Source organism: Cebidichthys violaceus, unplaced genomic scaffold (assembly GCF_023349555.1).
Source record: "Cebidichthys violaceus isolate CVI_PGR_0920_01 unplaced genomic scaffold, fCebVio1.0.p SCAF_14, whole genome shotgun sequence".
Classification (NCBI taxonomy): Eukaryota; Metazoa; Chordata; class Actinopteri; order Perciformes; family Stichaeidae; genus Cebidichthys; species Cebidichthys violaceus.
Genome location: NW_027176307.1, coordinates 6,164,663 through 6,182,307, shown reverse-complemented (window position 1 = coordinate 6,182,307; position 17,645 = coordinate 6,164,663). Strand labels below are relative to the sequence as shown.

General features: G+C 39.4%; 1 protein-coding gene across 1 annotated transcript in view; it reads right to left on the bottom strand.

The window, feature by feature from the left end:
• Positions 1-200: 200 nt before the first annotated feature.
• LOC137871052 (potassium channel subfamily K member 10-like) overlaps positions 201-17,645 on the bottom strand; it is a 47,506-nt gene continuing 30,061 nt past the window's right edge. The window contains exons 5-7 of the mRNA XM_068708613.1: positions 15,799-15,991; positions 8,913-9,055; positions 201-7,414 (exon numbers count right to left, since the gene is read on the bottom strand). Coding sequence (XP_068564714.1) covers positions 6,740-7,414; positions 8,913-9,055; positions 15,799-15,991 — 1,011 coding nt within the window. The 3' untranslated portion in view covers positions 201-6,739. The remainder of the gene's footprint in view (positions 7,415-8,912; positions 9,056-15,798; positions 15,992-17,645) is intronic.

Sequence of the window (17,645 nt, the reverse complement as noted above, 5' to 3'; positions counted from 1 at the left end):
TCTTTATGTTCATATATATATACTTTTGGATATATGTTTATATTTATATTGTACATAGTAGTTAAATGTTTATGCTTACCTCTGTTCTATTTTATTAGTTTAATAAAGCTTATTCTGTGCCTCTGAACATCACTTACTCGTCATATGGTCATATGGACACAAATGAGTAGATAGTTCAGTTAAAAAACACAGTGAATTTATTGAAATAATTGTCCGTGAATGGTGTATTGTTATCCATTAAGAGTTCAGGTAGGTTCGGGGCTGAGATTCCAGGGATTCCTTTATACAGCAAATGTTAGGGTGAGGTAGAATTCTTGTTAGCAGAGGGACTGAGGCAAACAGGGATTTCCATTGAGTTATATGGCTGGGTCAAACGGAGGATAAACAGGGGGCTGGTATCCGGAGAAATGGACACGAAGAAAAACAGAGTAAAAACTAGGACAAGAAACACAATGTACAATTCCATTACATTACATTACATTACAGTCATTTAGCAGACGCTTTTATCCAAAGCGACTTACAATAAGTGCATTCCCAAAGAAGTAGTAAAGTTGGCCTTTGCAAAATACCACGAAAGATAAACAGACAGTTGGGGGATGAGTGGAAGACTGAACCAGGTATCTACAGCAGATTGAGTGTAGATGGCTTGATTGCAGATGAGCAACAGATGTGCTCAGAGACTTTGCCCTGCTTTTCCCGTGTGTGTCACAGTCCCAGCACTGAATGTGAGTAGAGTGTGCTACGCAAAGACAGACACAGGCTTGTTTATTTCATAGATTAAATGGTGGTCAAGATACATACATAGAACATACAAGTTGAAACAAAAGAACATTCATTACGTTAGAGAGAGAGAGAGAGAGAGAGAGAGAGAGAGAGAGACAGAGAGAGAGAGAGAGAGAGAGAGAGAGAGCGCAAGCGATGGTAGCAAAGTAGAAAGCCTGTGGTCCTTGGTGCATGGCCTTACCCAGACGCGTATGCTTGCAACTCTTATTAATCTTCCCATAGTGCCTAGACAAAACAAAAAACTAAATGTATCACTTTGTGCAGCGTTGTCCAGTCCTGAAAGAGCCATTGTGTAGTTGTTTAGGACTATATACTATGGTGCATATGGATATCAGTGATCAGGGCCTCACACATCAAATACGGCAGGGTGTCGCACCAATTTGGCAAGGGCTAATACCAGATTTGATGCTAATATTTAAATATTTAAATAATAAATTAAATATTTAAATATATCCACAAGACTACTCCCAAATCTACCACCCTGAGGAATCACCAAGGTGCATGTCATGAAAAAGACCAAAAATAAAGCTCTTCATTAAAGTTCAAAGTGAATTCTGGCACAGTTCGATATTCCCTTTGCAAAATGTCACCTTGCTCATCTGAATATAAAGTGTTTGATATGAAGTGTTTGCCTGCATTGGTTGAAATCAATGAGGTATTAAATCAGACAGAGTCAGGAAGTGAAGGTGATACAGCTCTGTGAACGTTCTCCCAGGAGTTTTCAGAGGGATACATAGGAAAGAACAATTAAAACCAGGGAATCATTTCAATGTAAAAGAGGTCACAGGCAGTGACCGTGAAACTGATCCATCCTTCTTTCCATTCTGATAAAAGCCACCCAAAGCAGATGTGAAAGACTGAGGACTTTAAAAAGCGATTTCCACATCCTCAAAAATAGCACTTGATTCTGTGATCTTTATTTTCAAAAGGCAATCACTACATTTAATGTAATAATTGCTTAAGAAATACTGTGAGAAACAGAGCATGTGCTGCTTGTGCATCTTAACAAAAGCACTTAAAAAAAGAAAATGCCATGGTAAGAATCATCCTCTGAAGCATGTGGTGGTATACAATCAATACCATATACATTGTAATATAGTTTTGCAATAAAGCATGCCTTTTTTGTTCCATTTCTTGGTTTTCTTTTTAAGCTTTGACATTTTGTGGTCATTAGAACCACTTTCAAACACATGTAGTCCTTGCTTATGCTGCATTCACACTGGCTACTGCTTCACGTAGTAATGTGAACAGTACGATCCGACACAATGGACCTCATGCAAGAACCACTCGTACACAGAATTTATTCACAAGTGGCTTAAAGACTTAACTTGCTGCAATCACCAGTTTCTCTTATTATAAAGTCTCTTCGGTAGGAACACAAGTGGTTTTGTAGGGGTCATGTGCATATAATCTGCTGTTAGCCAAACCTACATTTTTCACTAATGGATTGTTTCTCCCTCTCCATGGCTTAAGCAGGTTCGTTAATTGCACTGCTGATGGTTCTCGGAACTTATGAAGTACTTATTTTTATTTTTTGCTGCCATTTTTATGACTGAAAACTTCCAAAGATATAGAGCAGGACGGGTAGCCTTATGTGGGATTAGTAGGGCGTTTAATGTGCTAATTTACAATTCTCAAGAGCGCATGCTCATTTACACACAGGTGGCATTCATCATGTTTACGCTGCTCATTTACACAGTTACTGAAGTAACTTGTACTAGCTTGTTGCATGTTGCATGAGGCCCATTGTGTGCATACACAGAGTATGTTAACATGAGACTGGGAAGTGTACTTGAAAATGACATTGTGAGTATCATAACACTGTAATACTATCAATGGCACAGTTGACATTCTTATGCATGTGATCTCAATTACCTCAATAATCAGTTCAAGTACGAAAATGTATAGTACTTTGTATGAATATCAGAAGTGCCTTAAGATGCAGTACCGCCAATGACCACTAGAATAGTCTTCAACTGTGTAGAATTCCATTCCAAAAGTTTTTTGCAGGAATAAAGTTTTTTCACGTAAAGTTTGGTTCTTAAGATACGATTTTTCTTATTCTTTACCAACACATTCTCTTTTCCAACTTGTCAATACAGATGGCTTGGTCAGTGGCCCAACACTTCAAACTATGCCACTCTAGGTATCCCTCTAGCATTAGTTTTGGATGTGTCATGGAGGGTGTGTAAGTTGCTGGTCGTTAAATGCATAGCGTGTTTTCAAAATAAACACCTTTGTTCACAGGAAACATTTCACACTTCACGACTTTAAATTTGTCAGATCGCTGTGCGGTTCTACTACACAATTTGCTGTCTTGTAATCGGGAATCTTGAACATTTTGTCGTTTTCAAACTACATGACTGATAGCGTAGCTTAGTCACGTTTGTTGGTACGTAGTTTAAGTACTCCATGCTACATGAGCAGCAGCTCAGCTGGGTGAAAGCCATGTGTTTGTTATCCATCCACCCTGACCTCCTCCCTACACAGACTTTGTCGCTCTGTATAATACAGTTGCTCTGAGCGTCTAATTATGGGCTTACATTAAAGTTAGTTGAAAGCCTGGTGTTTTTCATACAGATGCTATGCCTCGGTGCATTGGTAACAGACGTTGTCGCTTGCTTGTCTTAACTGAGCTCCATCCAGGCTCCTGGAGTTTTGTTTTTTTCAAATTTGGATTATGCAGGTTGAAGATGAGGGGTAAATCCAAATTTGAGCTTCAAAATATCCCTTCAGGAATTTACCGGTGATCCAAACTTGTTCTATGACAGTCTGTGGATACAAATGCGTCAAGTACACCCTAAAGTACACAATACTCTCTCACAGTAACAACAGTGCAGTCTATAATCTTAACTCATTTCATTACTTCATTGGTGTTCCATGTACAGTATGGATAGTCCTATGGCTTGTCTTCCATTCCGTTCTCATTCATTTTCATGGAGCGCAGGTGCAGTAATTGTCCCCTCTCAAAGTGTGAATGCAGCACTTGTTAGACAATATCATCAACAAATATTAGGACAAGCCCTGAGATAGTGTTCAAAGAGGTCATGATATAGGTAGCATTTTTGGACGTTGTACTAACAACAACTTAGATTATGGACCATGCACAACATGTGTCATGTTCTGAATAGTTTTCATTCGCATTTAAATAGGACACATGAAAAATAACATGACAACAAACGCACAGTGGATGTGTTACATTTAAATCAAGCTTTTCTTGTTACTGTTCTACTCTTCGACTGCAGGGTGATTTTTTTTTGTTTTTTGTGTCGTACTTTACGTTCTGATTTCAGCTATATATGGAGTCAGAGCACCGACTTGGAGGTCAGACATCAGTTTAAATGATAGAAATAGAATAGAAGTAGAATGGATATTGATCAGTTTTCTGTGGTCATTTGACTGAATCAGAGAATCGGAAGTTCGATTCCCGGCTCCACTGGTGGCATGTCGATGTGTCCTTGAGCAAGACACTTAACCCCAAAATTGCTCCCGCAACTGTGCTTACGGTGTGTTAATGAATTAGTCTGATAGGCACTTAGCCCCTGCCATCAGTGTGTGAGTGGGTGAATGATAACAAGTAGTGTGAAAGCGCTTTGAGTGGTCGGAAAGATTAGAAAAGCGCTATACAAGTACAGTCCATTTACCATTTACTAGTACAAATTTACTAGTACAAATGTCAATGGTGATTGTTGTTAGTTGTTATGGTGACAACATATCAGTTGGTCTGTAATGTTGTCGCAGCTCACCTGAAAGAGAGCGTACGCAGCCCTGGGGAGACAGATGGCTGGCTAGTCAGCTAGGTAGCTTGTCCTGTTCCAGAGCAGCGTGAAGTAAGGCAAAGGGATCCTTAAGCTTGCTGTGCGACTTATTTTCTGTAACCAGTAACATAGCAGAATTAGCCAGTTAATTAACTAAGCTGTCCGCTAGTTAACTGACTATCTAATTTAATCATACTAAAATGCTACACCGGTTACAGGAATTAAGCCGAACAAAGTTGTCATCTCATCTGGCGATAGCAATGTGCTTTCCTACGCTTCGACAAGAGTTTGTGGATGCAGTATTAAGTTGATGAATTTGAATGATATCCTCTGGTTCTCTGTGCTTCAAGTAATGTTACTATTGCACTGCTCATTTTAGTCGTTTCAGCAAAACCTCACATCAGTGAGTCTGTGACTTGCAACGGTACACATAAAAATGGCCAGCACTCTGGCCATCCTGCTACATTGATTTGAATGGGAATGTCCATTCTACTCCTATTTTATTTCTGTGGTTGAAATACTTCCAATCATCTCATTAGTGTCTATTAAAATAATAAAAACACTTTATATTAGGTAGTTGAATTTTTGTCACATTCAGCATTGTTATTTCTACATTGCATTCCAAGTCTTTATGCTTAAACATGAAGATTATATTTTGAAAATGGTCTGCATTTCTAATTTCAGAATTTTGCATCGTCTGCTTCTATTATAGGCCCAAATCTCACACCAGTGAGAATCTTTCCTGGCTGACAGCTTGTACGTTGAACACATCTTGGATGTGACTAACAGCCTTAGCTAACAGTTTTGGCCATCATTTTTATCAGTGATGATAATTTTGTACACACTAACTTAACTGCTGAAACATGAGACGACGACAACATCACTAAAAATTAAGTAAAGTAAGACACAAAACGTGTTGTCCTAGATCTCAACAAGGGTGAAGTCTTCAGCAGGTGAGCTTTGTTACTTATATAAATAGCATGTCACCATCTGGAAGGGACAACCTCTGCATTAAGTTAGGCTCCTATTTGCTTCCTTACTAGTTCAAATTTCCGAAAAGCTATTCAACAGTATTTCTCTCTCTGTATTTTCAGTACTACCTCATTAACAAGTGGTGTGTTTGTACAGAGAGGATAACCAGTGGCTCCATGTTGGATGTGCAGTAAAACACAAAATACACTCCAGACGCAAAGCAATAAGGTATGAGCACCAAAAACAGTCAGTAGGACAGTGCACACACAAGTTTTCAAAAGTGCTATCGACAAGTAGATCTGCGTTTCTACCAACACCTTGATTACCTAGTTGGTTAACACTGACACGGTCTTGTGACAAATCAGCAATCTGTTTGGAAATCTTAGTAACTGAGTGTGAGAAAACCAGATCATCCACCAGCCTATTACATTATTATGTGTGTTATGGGATATACTCCAAATTGGATGTGAACACAGAAAAACGGACAAGCACGCAGTTTGATACCACATTGTTTGTCTGCATAGACGGGTTCAGACAGCATGTACAGTTAAATTGTGGGCTGCACGTGGACCTTTATGGCTATGTGAGAACAAAAGGTAAATTTTATACTTTAATACAGACGGTGTTTTCTTTGTGTGTTATCTGCATGCAATGTGCACATGATGCAGAAGGGACCCAAAACTTTGACCAGCGCTTGTGAGCCACGTGCAGTTATATTAATTGTTGCTGGTTTACATGTACACTCAAACATGAGGGAGACGGAATTCAGTGAGCACAACTCCTCCAATAAGGTTTAGAGTCGGGAACATTGTATATTAAGCAAATAAATACTGAGGAAAAAAAGTGCGTTCCCCCGTCACTCATGGAGATTAGGCCTCCGGCTCTCAACAAGTACGTTAGTTGAGTACAATGTTATCATAACAGAGAAATAATGGCCAAATTTGCAAAACTAAGACACATGTGGTTATGCTTTAAACACCTATTAGCTGACAACTATTTTTAAAATATGACCATCATTACAGCATAGCTCAATAGAAACTCTACTAATTCTTGCATTCATACAACACAAAGTGTGTCCATCACATCCACAGGGCACTGTTAATATGTAGACATTACAGTATAAGCAGGGACACATGTTGTTCCTGCTTGAGCACACACAGGAATAAGAGAGACCTAAGGCACTAATTGTGGTATTTAAAACAAACTTTTGTAAGAGTACACATTGTCTATGGGTCCTTTTGAATATGCAGCTCTGTTTCAAGTGTTTTCGCACTCTCATTCTCCTTGGTCTGCTCCGGAATGAAACCATTATGTGGTTTGCAAGCATCAACAAACAGTGGAAAATAAGACAAGCTAGTGTTGCACTCCTTATCTTCATTTGCATCCTCTACTTCATCCTTCCTTTTCCCTTCATCTGTAGTTGGTGTGCTGCAGTCAAAAGTAGGCATACTGCAGCCGTAGGCCTCACTGTGAGGCCGGCGAGCCTCATCTGGGATGTTCTTCTTCAGGTCCCGATTCCGGTTGCGCTTGGCCAGCTTGGTGACGGAGCCCAAGCGATTGAAAATGTTGTCCTCAGACGTGGTCTGGTGGTTTGAGCTCTGGTCGCACTGCTCAGCCCCTCGCAACCGAAGGTTGTTCAGCTTGGAGTCGATGCTCTCCTGGGACGAAGTCTTGTAGCTGTTGGTGTCCAGGCTGTTGAAGATGGCGCGGCGCTCTGGTGAAAGCATATCCAGGGACACAGCACGCTGGTCCAAGCCCAGCTGCCGTCTTTCCATGCTCCGGATGGTGGCGGCTCGCTGCAGCTTGTCGTGGACCTCGACACTCATACGTCGACGTGTCTCCCGGAACTCTGCTCGCACGTTTGCTTTCCATTCTGCTGCATGAGCCTTGATCTCACCAACCTTGATCAAAGTCAGACAGTACAAACCAGTACATCACTTATCTGTGTATTTAGACTTTGTTCAAAAGCATAATGAAAATGTCCGTTTCAAAATAAATAGACATTCGAATCCATGACATTTGAAAAAAGTATAAACACATTTAAATTTGATAAATAGTGACAAAACTTAATCCCATTCAATTCTGTCACACATTATATCGATGGTCCCCATCCTGACAGTGCCCTCCAAGGAATCTTGCATTGGATTGCGCCAATGATTACCAGGATAGGAGAGGAACCATATTTCTGCATTTTTATTTTTTATCTTGCTGGTTAGTTAATAATTTTACTTTCTCAGGCCTCTTTATAAATAATTGTAATGAATCAATCTGAGACTGTTTATAGCTCCTACTGTATGCAACAAGGGGCAGTAAACACATTGCTTTGTTTTAAAAGGTCACAAGATGAAAAAGTTGTGATCCACTGCATTATATAACAATGCAAAGCGAATTAACTCCCCTTTAAAAACATAAACTAATACAATTATATTATACAACTAATAAGTTCAAGTCTATTTATAATTTATTCAAAATGGTGGCTGCCTGAATGGTAAAGTGCAGCACATAAAACATTAGCATATACAGTAATTTAGGCTGTCACTTTTTATTTTAAATTCAAGCTTTAGATCAAACAAGGGAATGTAAATAAAAATGCAATATTGAAATGGTAATGTGTTAGAATTCAAATTTACAGTCTAAAAGTGCATTAGAATAAGTTTGCTTTGCAGTCCACTAAAGGACGTTCTTAAAATTCACATTCAGTTTGACCTATTGCATGCCCAACTACCTATTCATCAATAAACTAAGCAAAACAAATTAAAATGGAGGAAACCCTTGCTATTTAAAAGACTTCCACATAAACAGTCTCACACTTGAGCCGGAGTGCTACTCGTCTGTGCGAGTCCGGGCATGTGTTTGGGAAGTACTGAGCATAAGACTGGATGGATGAGATTTGTACTGTACTGCACGAGTTGTGTTGGCATTTCTAAACAGATGTTTCTATATAGTTTTGCTGGTGTTAAACACAGCCCCCATTTAATCAATTAATGATGTTCAATTGATCCCTGTTTTTATATTCTTTGCTCACCGTGGAGATATGCATGATCTGCACAAATTCAAGGTAACACTGGGTAGGTAATTGATATTCAAATGTGTGGGTAAAGTATTCCTTTAATCTTAAAAAGCATTCCCAGAATATTCCATCAACCAAGATTTGATCAGAACTGTGATGGGAATAGGATAGGATAGAATGTCATAGTCTGACATTAACAGGCTAAAAGTTCAATCAATTCATAAACAAAAAAATTAATACATTATATATAGTAAAGATGATTATTGTTTGTAACCGTATTAAGAAAGGGATAAATCAAAAATTCCAAAGCTCTTTTAACCTTGGTCAACAATTCAACATGAGTATAACCTACATCATATGAGCTTTGACCATTCCTAATGAGAGCATACCTCTTCTTTTGTCTTTTTGGACAGCACCCTCAGCCAGTCACCAATCATGTTCAGTACTGCAGCAAAGTAGGCCAGACCACCCAGGATCCAGAACCAGACCAGTGGTCTGTACCACTTCCGGTACTGAATCCTTCTGTCTCCCCCTAGATAGAAAACAACACACGAATGACTGAAATAATGTACATCCCTTTTCTGCTGCCAGCATGCATACCCACCTGAACAATGAATGAAGCTGACTTCTGTAGTCACAGTCAGTAATCATCTTTAAAGGGGAATACACAGTCAACCAACTAGCTATTAATCCATTAATTAATTCTGCATTAATAAAGCAATACTCATAGCCCTCTCTCTTCATTGAGATAATTGACATCATTTATTAAATTGTTAACTGCATTATATGAATATTATATTCTGTTCTTTAATCTAGATATGGGACAATATACCATGGTTCACATTGTCTGTAATGTGATTTAAGCTAGGGTAGGCAGTATACTTTTGGCAACATTGGGCAAAAAATTCCATAAAGACCTTTAAAATTCCATAACAACTCAAGTGGTGTATATATTTAAATAGGGCAAAACTCACCACCAACTTTTCAGAGACCAATGGAGGTTGTTTTGAGAGGACTCCACTGATAAACATTTTTTCTTCTTGTTGACATAATTTGTATGGGACAGAACGTGTATTCAAAACCTGATATTTGTCTTGTTAATCTGCAGTTTATGGGGCATATTGTTTTACGTGATGGACCAGTAATGTACAGTAGGTGAGTTGCCTGTCCCAAGATTACCCACTGAGGTACGGGGATGGTGCTCTTATTACAGATATCAAACACAAAAAATGTCCCATTTGAATGAACTGAAAATTGTTCAACTGCATTTCAGACATTAACAGATGCACCCACCTCCCCTACAATAATGGTATTTCCCAACTTTCATCAGCCAATTTTCAGTAGAGATGTATCTAACTACTAGCTCTGGGCCTTTGTCTGGTCTTTAAGACACTTCAGACACTATTCAGCTGTAATTGTCCATTTGCAACCATCAGTGATCACCATCCACTCCTCAGTCTACAGAAATTGAATGTCACACATGACCCCACAGGACGATAAGGTTGTTGGGCTTTGGATTTGTATCAATAGACAGTAGGATGAAAAGAAACACACTGATGCTAAGTCATGGAATCCTCTCTCACAACAGGACCAACTGTTTCCCGGACGAAACAGTGCCTCCCTCCCAGGAAAATCCCTCCTGTCAAATCTTTATATATATATATATATATATATATATATATATATATATATATATATATATATATATATATATATATATATATATATACATACATCACAATCTGCCAGTGCAGCCTTCTACTATCACCAGCACAACAGTTCACGTTTACTGAAAAATACACTGCTGTTGCTCAGACAATTGTTGCAAGACACACTTTCTAATCAAGGAAATTACATTTACAACTTTAGGACCCTTTTTTCACAAAAGAGTACAAATGGATAGCGTAACTCTTGTGAAATCTTGTCTCGTATTTAGTTTCTAAATTTGGGATTGTCCATTGTTTACACTGCAGAAACCATGGTTTGGATGGATAATAAAACTACTGAACTGCAATCATTGTCAATGTCTCTTTAATTTGAGAACCTCGGGCAGTTAGCTAAGTTTTCAGAACCAAAGAACAGCTTTAATACAGTCCTTCGAGCCAGAGCGCTAACTCACTGTGTTCCAGAGCAGTCAAAATGCCAAATGAAAATAATCAAAATGAACAGTATGAGAACAATGCAATTTAATTTACACATTACAAGACCTATCTGAGGAGAGAAAGGAAAATCCATCTCTAGACTTCACATGGATAAATAGTTTTTTGAATCACTGAAACTTAAATGCAAGCAGAATGGAGGAGTTTGAGAAAAGTAGCATGAAAAGGCGAGGCAAGAACTGTTGGAACATAATAGACCATTGCTGGGGAGTCAAGATGAGCAGTCAATTACCCTGCAGTGCCTAAACTTCATCCTCCAATAAGATGCACGCAAAGCTTTTTCTGTTATTCAGTCTTCTGCCTTCATTCAGAGAACACTGGGTCATGAACCATTAAAGTTGAATAATAAACTGAAAGGGGCTGGTTTGCAACCAACAGGGGATGCTCCATTGCACTAATTTGAGGAAGGCATGAATCAACCTGGCAACAAGTCGGATTCTAATCAGTTCATCTTTCTTTATGGAAGAAACTCAAAGCATAATGTGAATGCGGAAGTTACACATGACAATAAGAGGCCTCATACACAGCTTGTGGGAACATCCACACCTTACCTGAAACCTGATTACACATCAGGACCTGTGGTCAGGCTTAAAATCAGACCGAGAGATATTCAGCAACACTGAATGAGCATATCACTTAAGCAGAAGAGAACTTCACTACTTACAGGCTCTATAACCTTGTTAGTACCGTAAAGGTGCTTGTGCTCAGCCACTTTCACAACAGGTAGCTCAGATACCAATACCCCAACCTTCAAAATGGTTTATTGTACTGCCACCACTTCATCTAGCAAAATTGGGGACTCGCAAGGGTTTCAGAGCTTTTTCCTGCAGATTCACCTCCTGCTGAATATGCTGGTATCGCTAGAAGGACCTACTGGTTATGAGCTGAACTGTTCTCGTGCTGGTGGCTTACTGAGGATGCTGCCTCAATACTTGTTTCTTTGAGTTTCATTGAGTTCTTACACCTACAAAGCAAACTCACTGTAGCTACATTGAACCCAAACAATATAAGGGATTTGGCTGGATGGGAAGCCTTTCAAACTGACTTGTTCAATGATATCAGCAGGAGCAGCCAGCAACAGGTCACACAAAACCAGGCAGTTGTTTATCATGGCTCTAATCCAGATGTTCCTTTTATCGAGTTCCACCAGTCCCCTCAGAAAACAAATCCGCATTCAAAAGGTCCAATGCTGTGTTCACAAGCGCAAAGCAAATTTTTCACGGGACACGATTACATGTAGATGCAAGAAGCAAATAGACATGCGTGACAAATGAGGCGAATACGCAAAATTCGCCTCATTCTTGTATTCGCTCCTCCTACTGTCAAATCAGACAGTTTGCAGCAGCCTTCAAAGAATATACAGGAAGTCATAGAAATAATGACATTCAGTTAGATCCAATCTCTAAGCTACTTCTAGTTTGCAGACCACGTTCGACACATCAATCCTGTGAGGTTATCGTGCATGGCATCAGAGCACGCCAGGATCAAGTTTGACACAAATCTAACCGCATGCATTTTGTGGCAACCACCGGTCACATCTTAAATGAGCCTATGAACGATGCCGCCGTATTTACGCCTATTTGACATATATTTTGAGTGTTTATGGAGGAGCTTTGAATTTTTTATTTTGGCTTCATACAGCTGTAGTAAACCAGCCGACGTGTGGATTGCTAGTTACAGTGAATACAGCTCAGTGAAATTCACAGAGGGCCTCCAGATTAGTTATGAACCCAGACAAGATGGTGTTTAGTTTCCTGGGATACCTTGGACTTCTACAACATGTACAAAGCAACAATAGTGGTTGTTTCAGCCATGATTGATGAAATGTCTACATAAAGGGAACCACCACTCCTCTCCAGCGCGTCTAGCGCAAGTTATGCGAATAAATAAAAATGATCCCACAATCAAACACCTGCAAGTAACATGACGCAAACATTTGCTTCATGATTGGTGTAAACACAGCATAGAGATGATTTGATCTTACTGATCAGACATACCCAGTTCTGTCTCTTATTTTTCATACCTAAAATATATGCTGATGTTATACTTCAACTTTAGACCCAAGGTCATCACTCTAGATCTGCATGTCTTCTGCGATACTTTTGCGCGAGCTCATGGAGCTTATCTGCACATTGAGTACAATGAAGAATGCCATACTTTGTTATGGCCAGATTGAGAGTGGCCCCTAATAGGCCATGTTTGGAGCTGTGTGGTGCTTCAGCTGGCGCTCAACTAGCCCAGCGCCTTTAGAAAGAGCTTGGCATCACTCTTCACCAGTGGCAGTGGCATACTTGACAGCTGACTCTTTGTTGAGGAGATGAAAGTGAGCATAAAACGTGTTTAACTCATCTGGCAACGTGGCCTCACACATGATGGGTGCGCTCCTGCTTTTTTAGCCTTCGACCTTTTGGATTGCCTACCACATATCTTTAGTGTTGTTGATGTTGAGGTCTCTCATTAGTTTCTCTTGACGCCTCCGCTTTCCTCCCTTGATACTAGCTTTCAGTGTTGCTCTACTACATACTACTGTATGCTTCCTTATCACCTGACCAAAAGGCAGCTTTTTTGGCTTTGGATAGTACAGGGGTCGGCAATCCGCGGCTCCGGAGCCGCATGCGGCTCTTTAGCCCCTCTGTTGCGGCTCCCTGAGTCTACATCCACACTAATACGTTTAAACACTCAAAAACGATCTCTATCCACACAGCGTTTCAGCATTGTTTTAGAAATGATCTCCGTCCAGACTAACACGGCTGAAAACGAATATCACGTGACTATTCAGTACACTGGGCATGCGGGTGGGGCCGGTGTAAACAGGAAGTAGATTGGTTACTCAAAGCCTCTAACCGACGGCCGCTCCGTAGGTCTGATAACCGCTCACTGATCGCTTCAATAACAGTTGCTTCCTCCGAAAGCATCCTTTTACGACGCTGTCAAGCGCCATTCCCTGCAGGTGGCTAATCATGATTTGCAGACCCCCGCCTCGGTAAACTATCAATGGATAAATCCAAAAAAAGAAAAGTCACGGAGGAAAATAGAGTTTAATTCTGCGTGGACGTATTAATTTGCTTTCACTGCAAACGATGCTGGCTTACCTGTTTGATATGTGGCGAGAAATGTAATGTAGAAAGACACTTCCAGAACAAACACACAGCATTTGCTGAAAAGTATCATGGAGATGAGCAAAAAAGAGCGATTTCTTGCTGCAGCAAACTGAGCAAGTTTTTTTTCTCCTCTTCATAAGAGTTTGAGATTGTTATAACAGGTAAAATAGCAACAAAATGTCAAGAATTATCTTTATTCTTGTTCTATATTTTCATAAATACAACAAACTATAGTTTTTGTATATATATAATATAACTGTATATAAAACTGTATAAGCTGTAATATCAAGTAGCTTTTGCGGCTCCAGACGGAATTTATTTGGTGGAAAATAGGGCAAAATGGCTTTTTGGATAGTAAAGGTTGCCGACCCCTGGAATAATACAATCACCTCTCCATTCATCCAAACTTTCTGATTGGGGAATGATTTTGTGTTAGTCATCACCACATCATCTACACATTTGCTGATATATGATGTCACTGTTGACGAACAGTCTCAATGGCAGACTCTGCTCGGGTCCTTACAGCGCTGATTGCACATTCAAAAAAGGACAAGCTATGTGCTCTTGGCCAAGCATGACGTCTGACTATTATAGCTAAACTGACATAAGTGTCATACATGTGAGGCTTACAGAAAACGGAACATAAATTACAACACAGAGCTCCCCTGCAATCCATACAACAGAAAGACCATTCAAGTTTGTGTGCATATTGCTGAGCTCCCACCCACTTCCCATGGACAGCCCATATATGCTTTTTGTGCAAGATTTTACAAAGTATGTTAATGCTTTCCATATGTCAGATCAGAAAACAGCTACAGTAGCATAACTGCTTTGTGAGACACGTTCCTGAGCATGGAATTCCAAGAACATTTTAGATAAGGGATGACAAAATGAATCAGAACTACTTCAAACAATATGTGAGACTGAACATCAAATAAAAAAGAATATCAAAATACTCCCGTGGAAATGGGATGGTTGAAAGATTGAACAGGACTCTTAAAGGACAGTTGGATAAACTTATTTGTGACAATGGTGGTGAGTGGGACCACTATTTGCCAGCAGGGGTTGTCTCTTTTAACTTTACTTCACATTCTAACACTAGATAGTCACTACATTTTCTTGCTTGGGTAGAGAGCCTTGTGTTCCGGCTAGTGTGAATCACTGTACACCAGTGTAAACACAAACTGCACAAAATTACTGCACAGAACTGGTGAAACAGCTTGACACAATCTTTACAAAGTTATCTCATCGGATAACGGGACACATATACAAAGCCTTGGATTGGATTGGATCGGGACGGTATGGGATCTCTTCCGCTCTTGTCCCACTCAATTGACAGATACAGATTGATTATGAACATATATTTGGGCACTGACCATTTATTTGTTCATTATTAAGGTTTAGCACTTAATATTTTTCATATATATTTTCTTAGAAAACAAAAAAAACATTTTGAGATGAGGTTTATTATTTATTTATCTAAACATGTAAAATTAAATCTATTTTTGGGAAGATATATTTTGTCCTTGGAATAGGGAACGACATAAGATGGTGCACCTTGCTTGTAATTTTAATAATGATTAAAATTATCGGTGTGATATGATGATGTGATGTTTCACGTTGGTTGTCAGTGTCCGTTTTCCTACTGTCGAGATGGACATTGAAGTGGCCCAAGTTACACAGAACATATATATATATATATATATATATATACATATATATATATATATATATATATATATATATACATATATATATATATATATATATATATATATATATATATATATATATATATATTCAAAAGTAAATCAGAATACGTGAAAAGTTGTATGGATGTGTGTGTCTGTATATATATACAGACACACACACCCATACAACTTTACAGACACACACACCCATACAACTTTTCACGTGTTCTGATTTACTTTTGAATAATAATATGTAAGAAACTAATTAGGTTATTCGGACATTTCCATTCATGAATATTTTGACTATGAATGACAAGCTCTCACCTGCGACATAGTCACCTATTCCAACTGTTGTCAGAGTGATGACAACAAAATATGTTGACTCCAGAGCCGTCCAGCCCTCAATGTGTTGGAAGATCACAGCTGGGATGGTAACGAACAAGATGCAGCCAGCCAGGATGAAGAGAAGGGTCGAGGCCACACGGATTTTAGTCTGACTGATCTGGTTGTGTTTATTCTGTTAGAGAAAGTTACACACACACACACACACACACACACACACACACACACACACAGTATAAGAAAAGTGTAAACCATAATACATATCTCGTTTTCAGCAAGTTCTGATAGGGTTTGGACTCCTGAGTCCTGACTTTGAGAAACGATTTTGATTTGTCATGCACAGTGTATTATCTCATCAGCATGACATGTAAAAAGAAAAGCCTAGATTATGAAACCACACCTAACCCCCATCAGGCATTAAAAATCTCACTTTAGTGTGAGATTTGTTAAACCAAGGAGGAGCCCCTCTGTCACTATCATGATATCATCAAGGCTATGCACATTGGCTCAAACCTTCACACTGCCTTTCCATTGCAATTCACATTGTTGCAGGAGGTAACAACTTTGGTACCCGAAACAACCAATCAACAGATGGATGAACACACACTGATCGCTACGTGAAGCAATCTCAAGGTTATTGTCTGGGTAGAGATAAGTCATAGTGTGTTATTGTATCCTTGTTTGTTTTCAGTTTAACTTTACTGTTACTGTGTATTGTGTGTCTTACGGACCTCCAAGTCCCGTTCAGTGCTATGAACATAATTGTTGGTGCAGTATATAATAATGCTGCCCCACACTGCTGGGCTTTGTTGTGTTTAGAGCAACTGTGGCTCAGTGCTAGAGCATGGTCATCCTTCAATCAGAGGATCGGCAGTTCGATGTTTTGTAGTAGTTGTATAATAGATGTTTGTTTATTTATAAACAATTTATTTATTGTTGTATTATGTGTGCTCTCCCCACTGCTCTTCTCCCTCTACATTAATTACTGCACCTCAGAGGAACCAACTGTTAAACTCCTGGAGTTCGCAGACGACAAAACGGTCATCGGCCTCATCAGGGACGGTGATGAGTCTGCGTACAGACGGGAGGTTAAACAGCTGGTCCTCTGGTGTGGTCAGAACAATCCGGAGCTGAACAAGCTCAAAACTGTGGAGATGACAGTGGACTTCAGGAGGAGCCTCCAGCCTGCCCTCCATCCTGGACTTGTACACCTACAGAGTCAGGAAACGGGCAGGAAAGATCACTGCAGACCCATCACACCCTGGACACAACCTGTTCCAACTCCTCCCCTCTGGTAGGCGCTACAGAGCACTGTATGCCAAAACCACCAGACACAGGAACAACTTCTTTGCACTGGCTGTCCCTCTGATGAAACTTAATCAGACACTATTACCTCCATTTGCACTACGGCCAGCATTCTATACCAATACCTCAATTCCGTTGACACTGTTGTATAGGGTTATATTCATATATACAGTATATATATATATATATATATATATATATATATATATATATATATATATATATATATATATATGTACACCTTTTTAATATATATTTATATTGTACATAGTCGTTAAATGTTTATGACTACATCTTTCCTATTGTAAATTCTGTGTATGTACGTGGAGAGCAATGAAAAACTGGAGTCAAATTCTTTGTATGCGTAAGCGTACATGGTGAGTAAAACTGATTCTGACTTAAAAAGTTGCACTTCATGGTGGACATGACAAGTCAGCTAAACAGGCTGAATAAAAGTCTCATGGGAAAGGGAAGCACGGCCCTGCAGATGTTAGAAGATGTTTTAGCGTTTGAGAGCAAGTTGA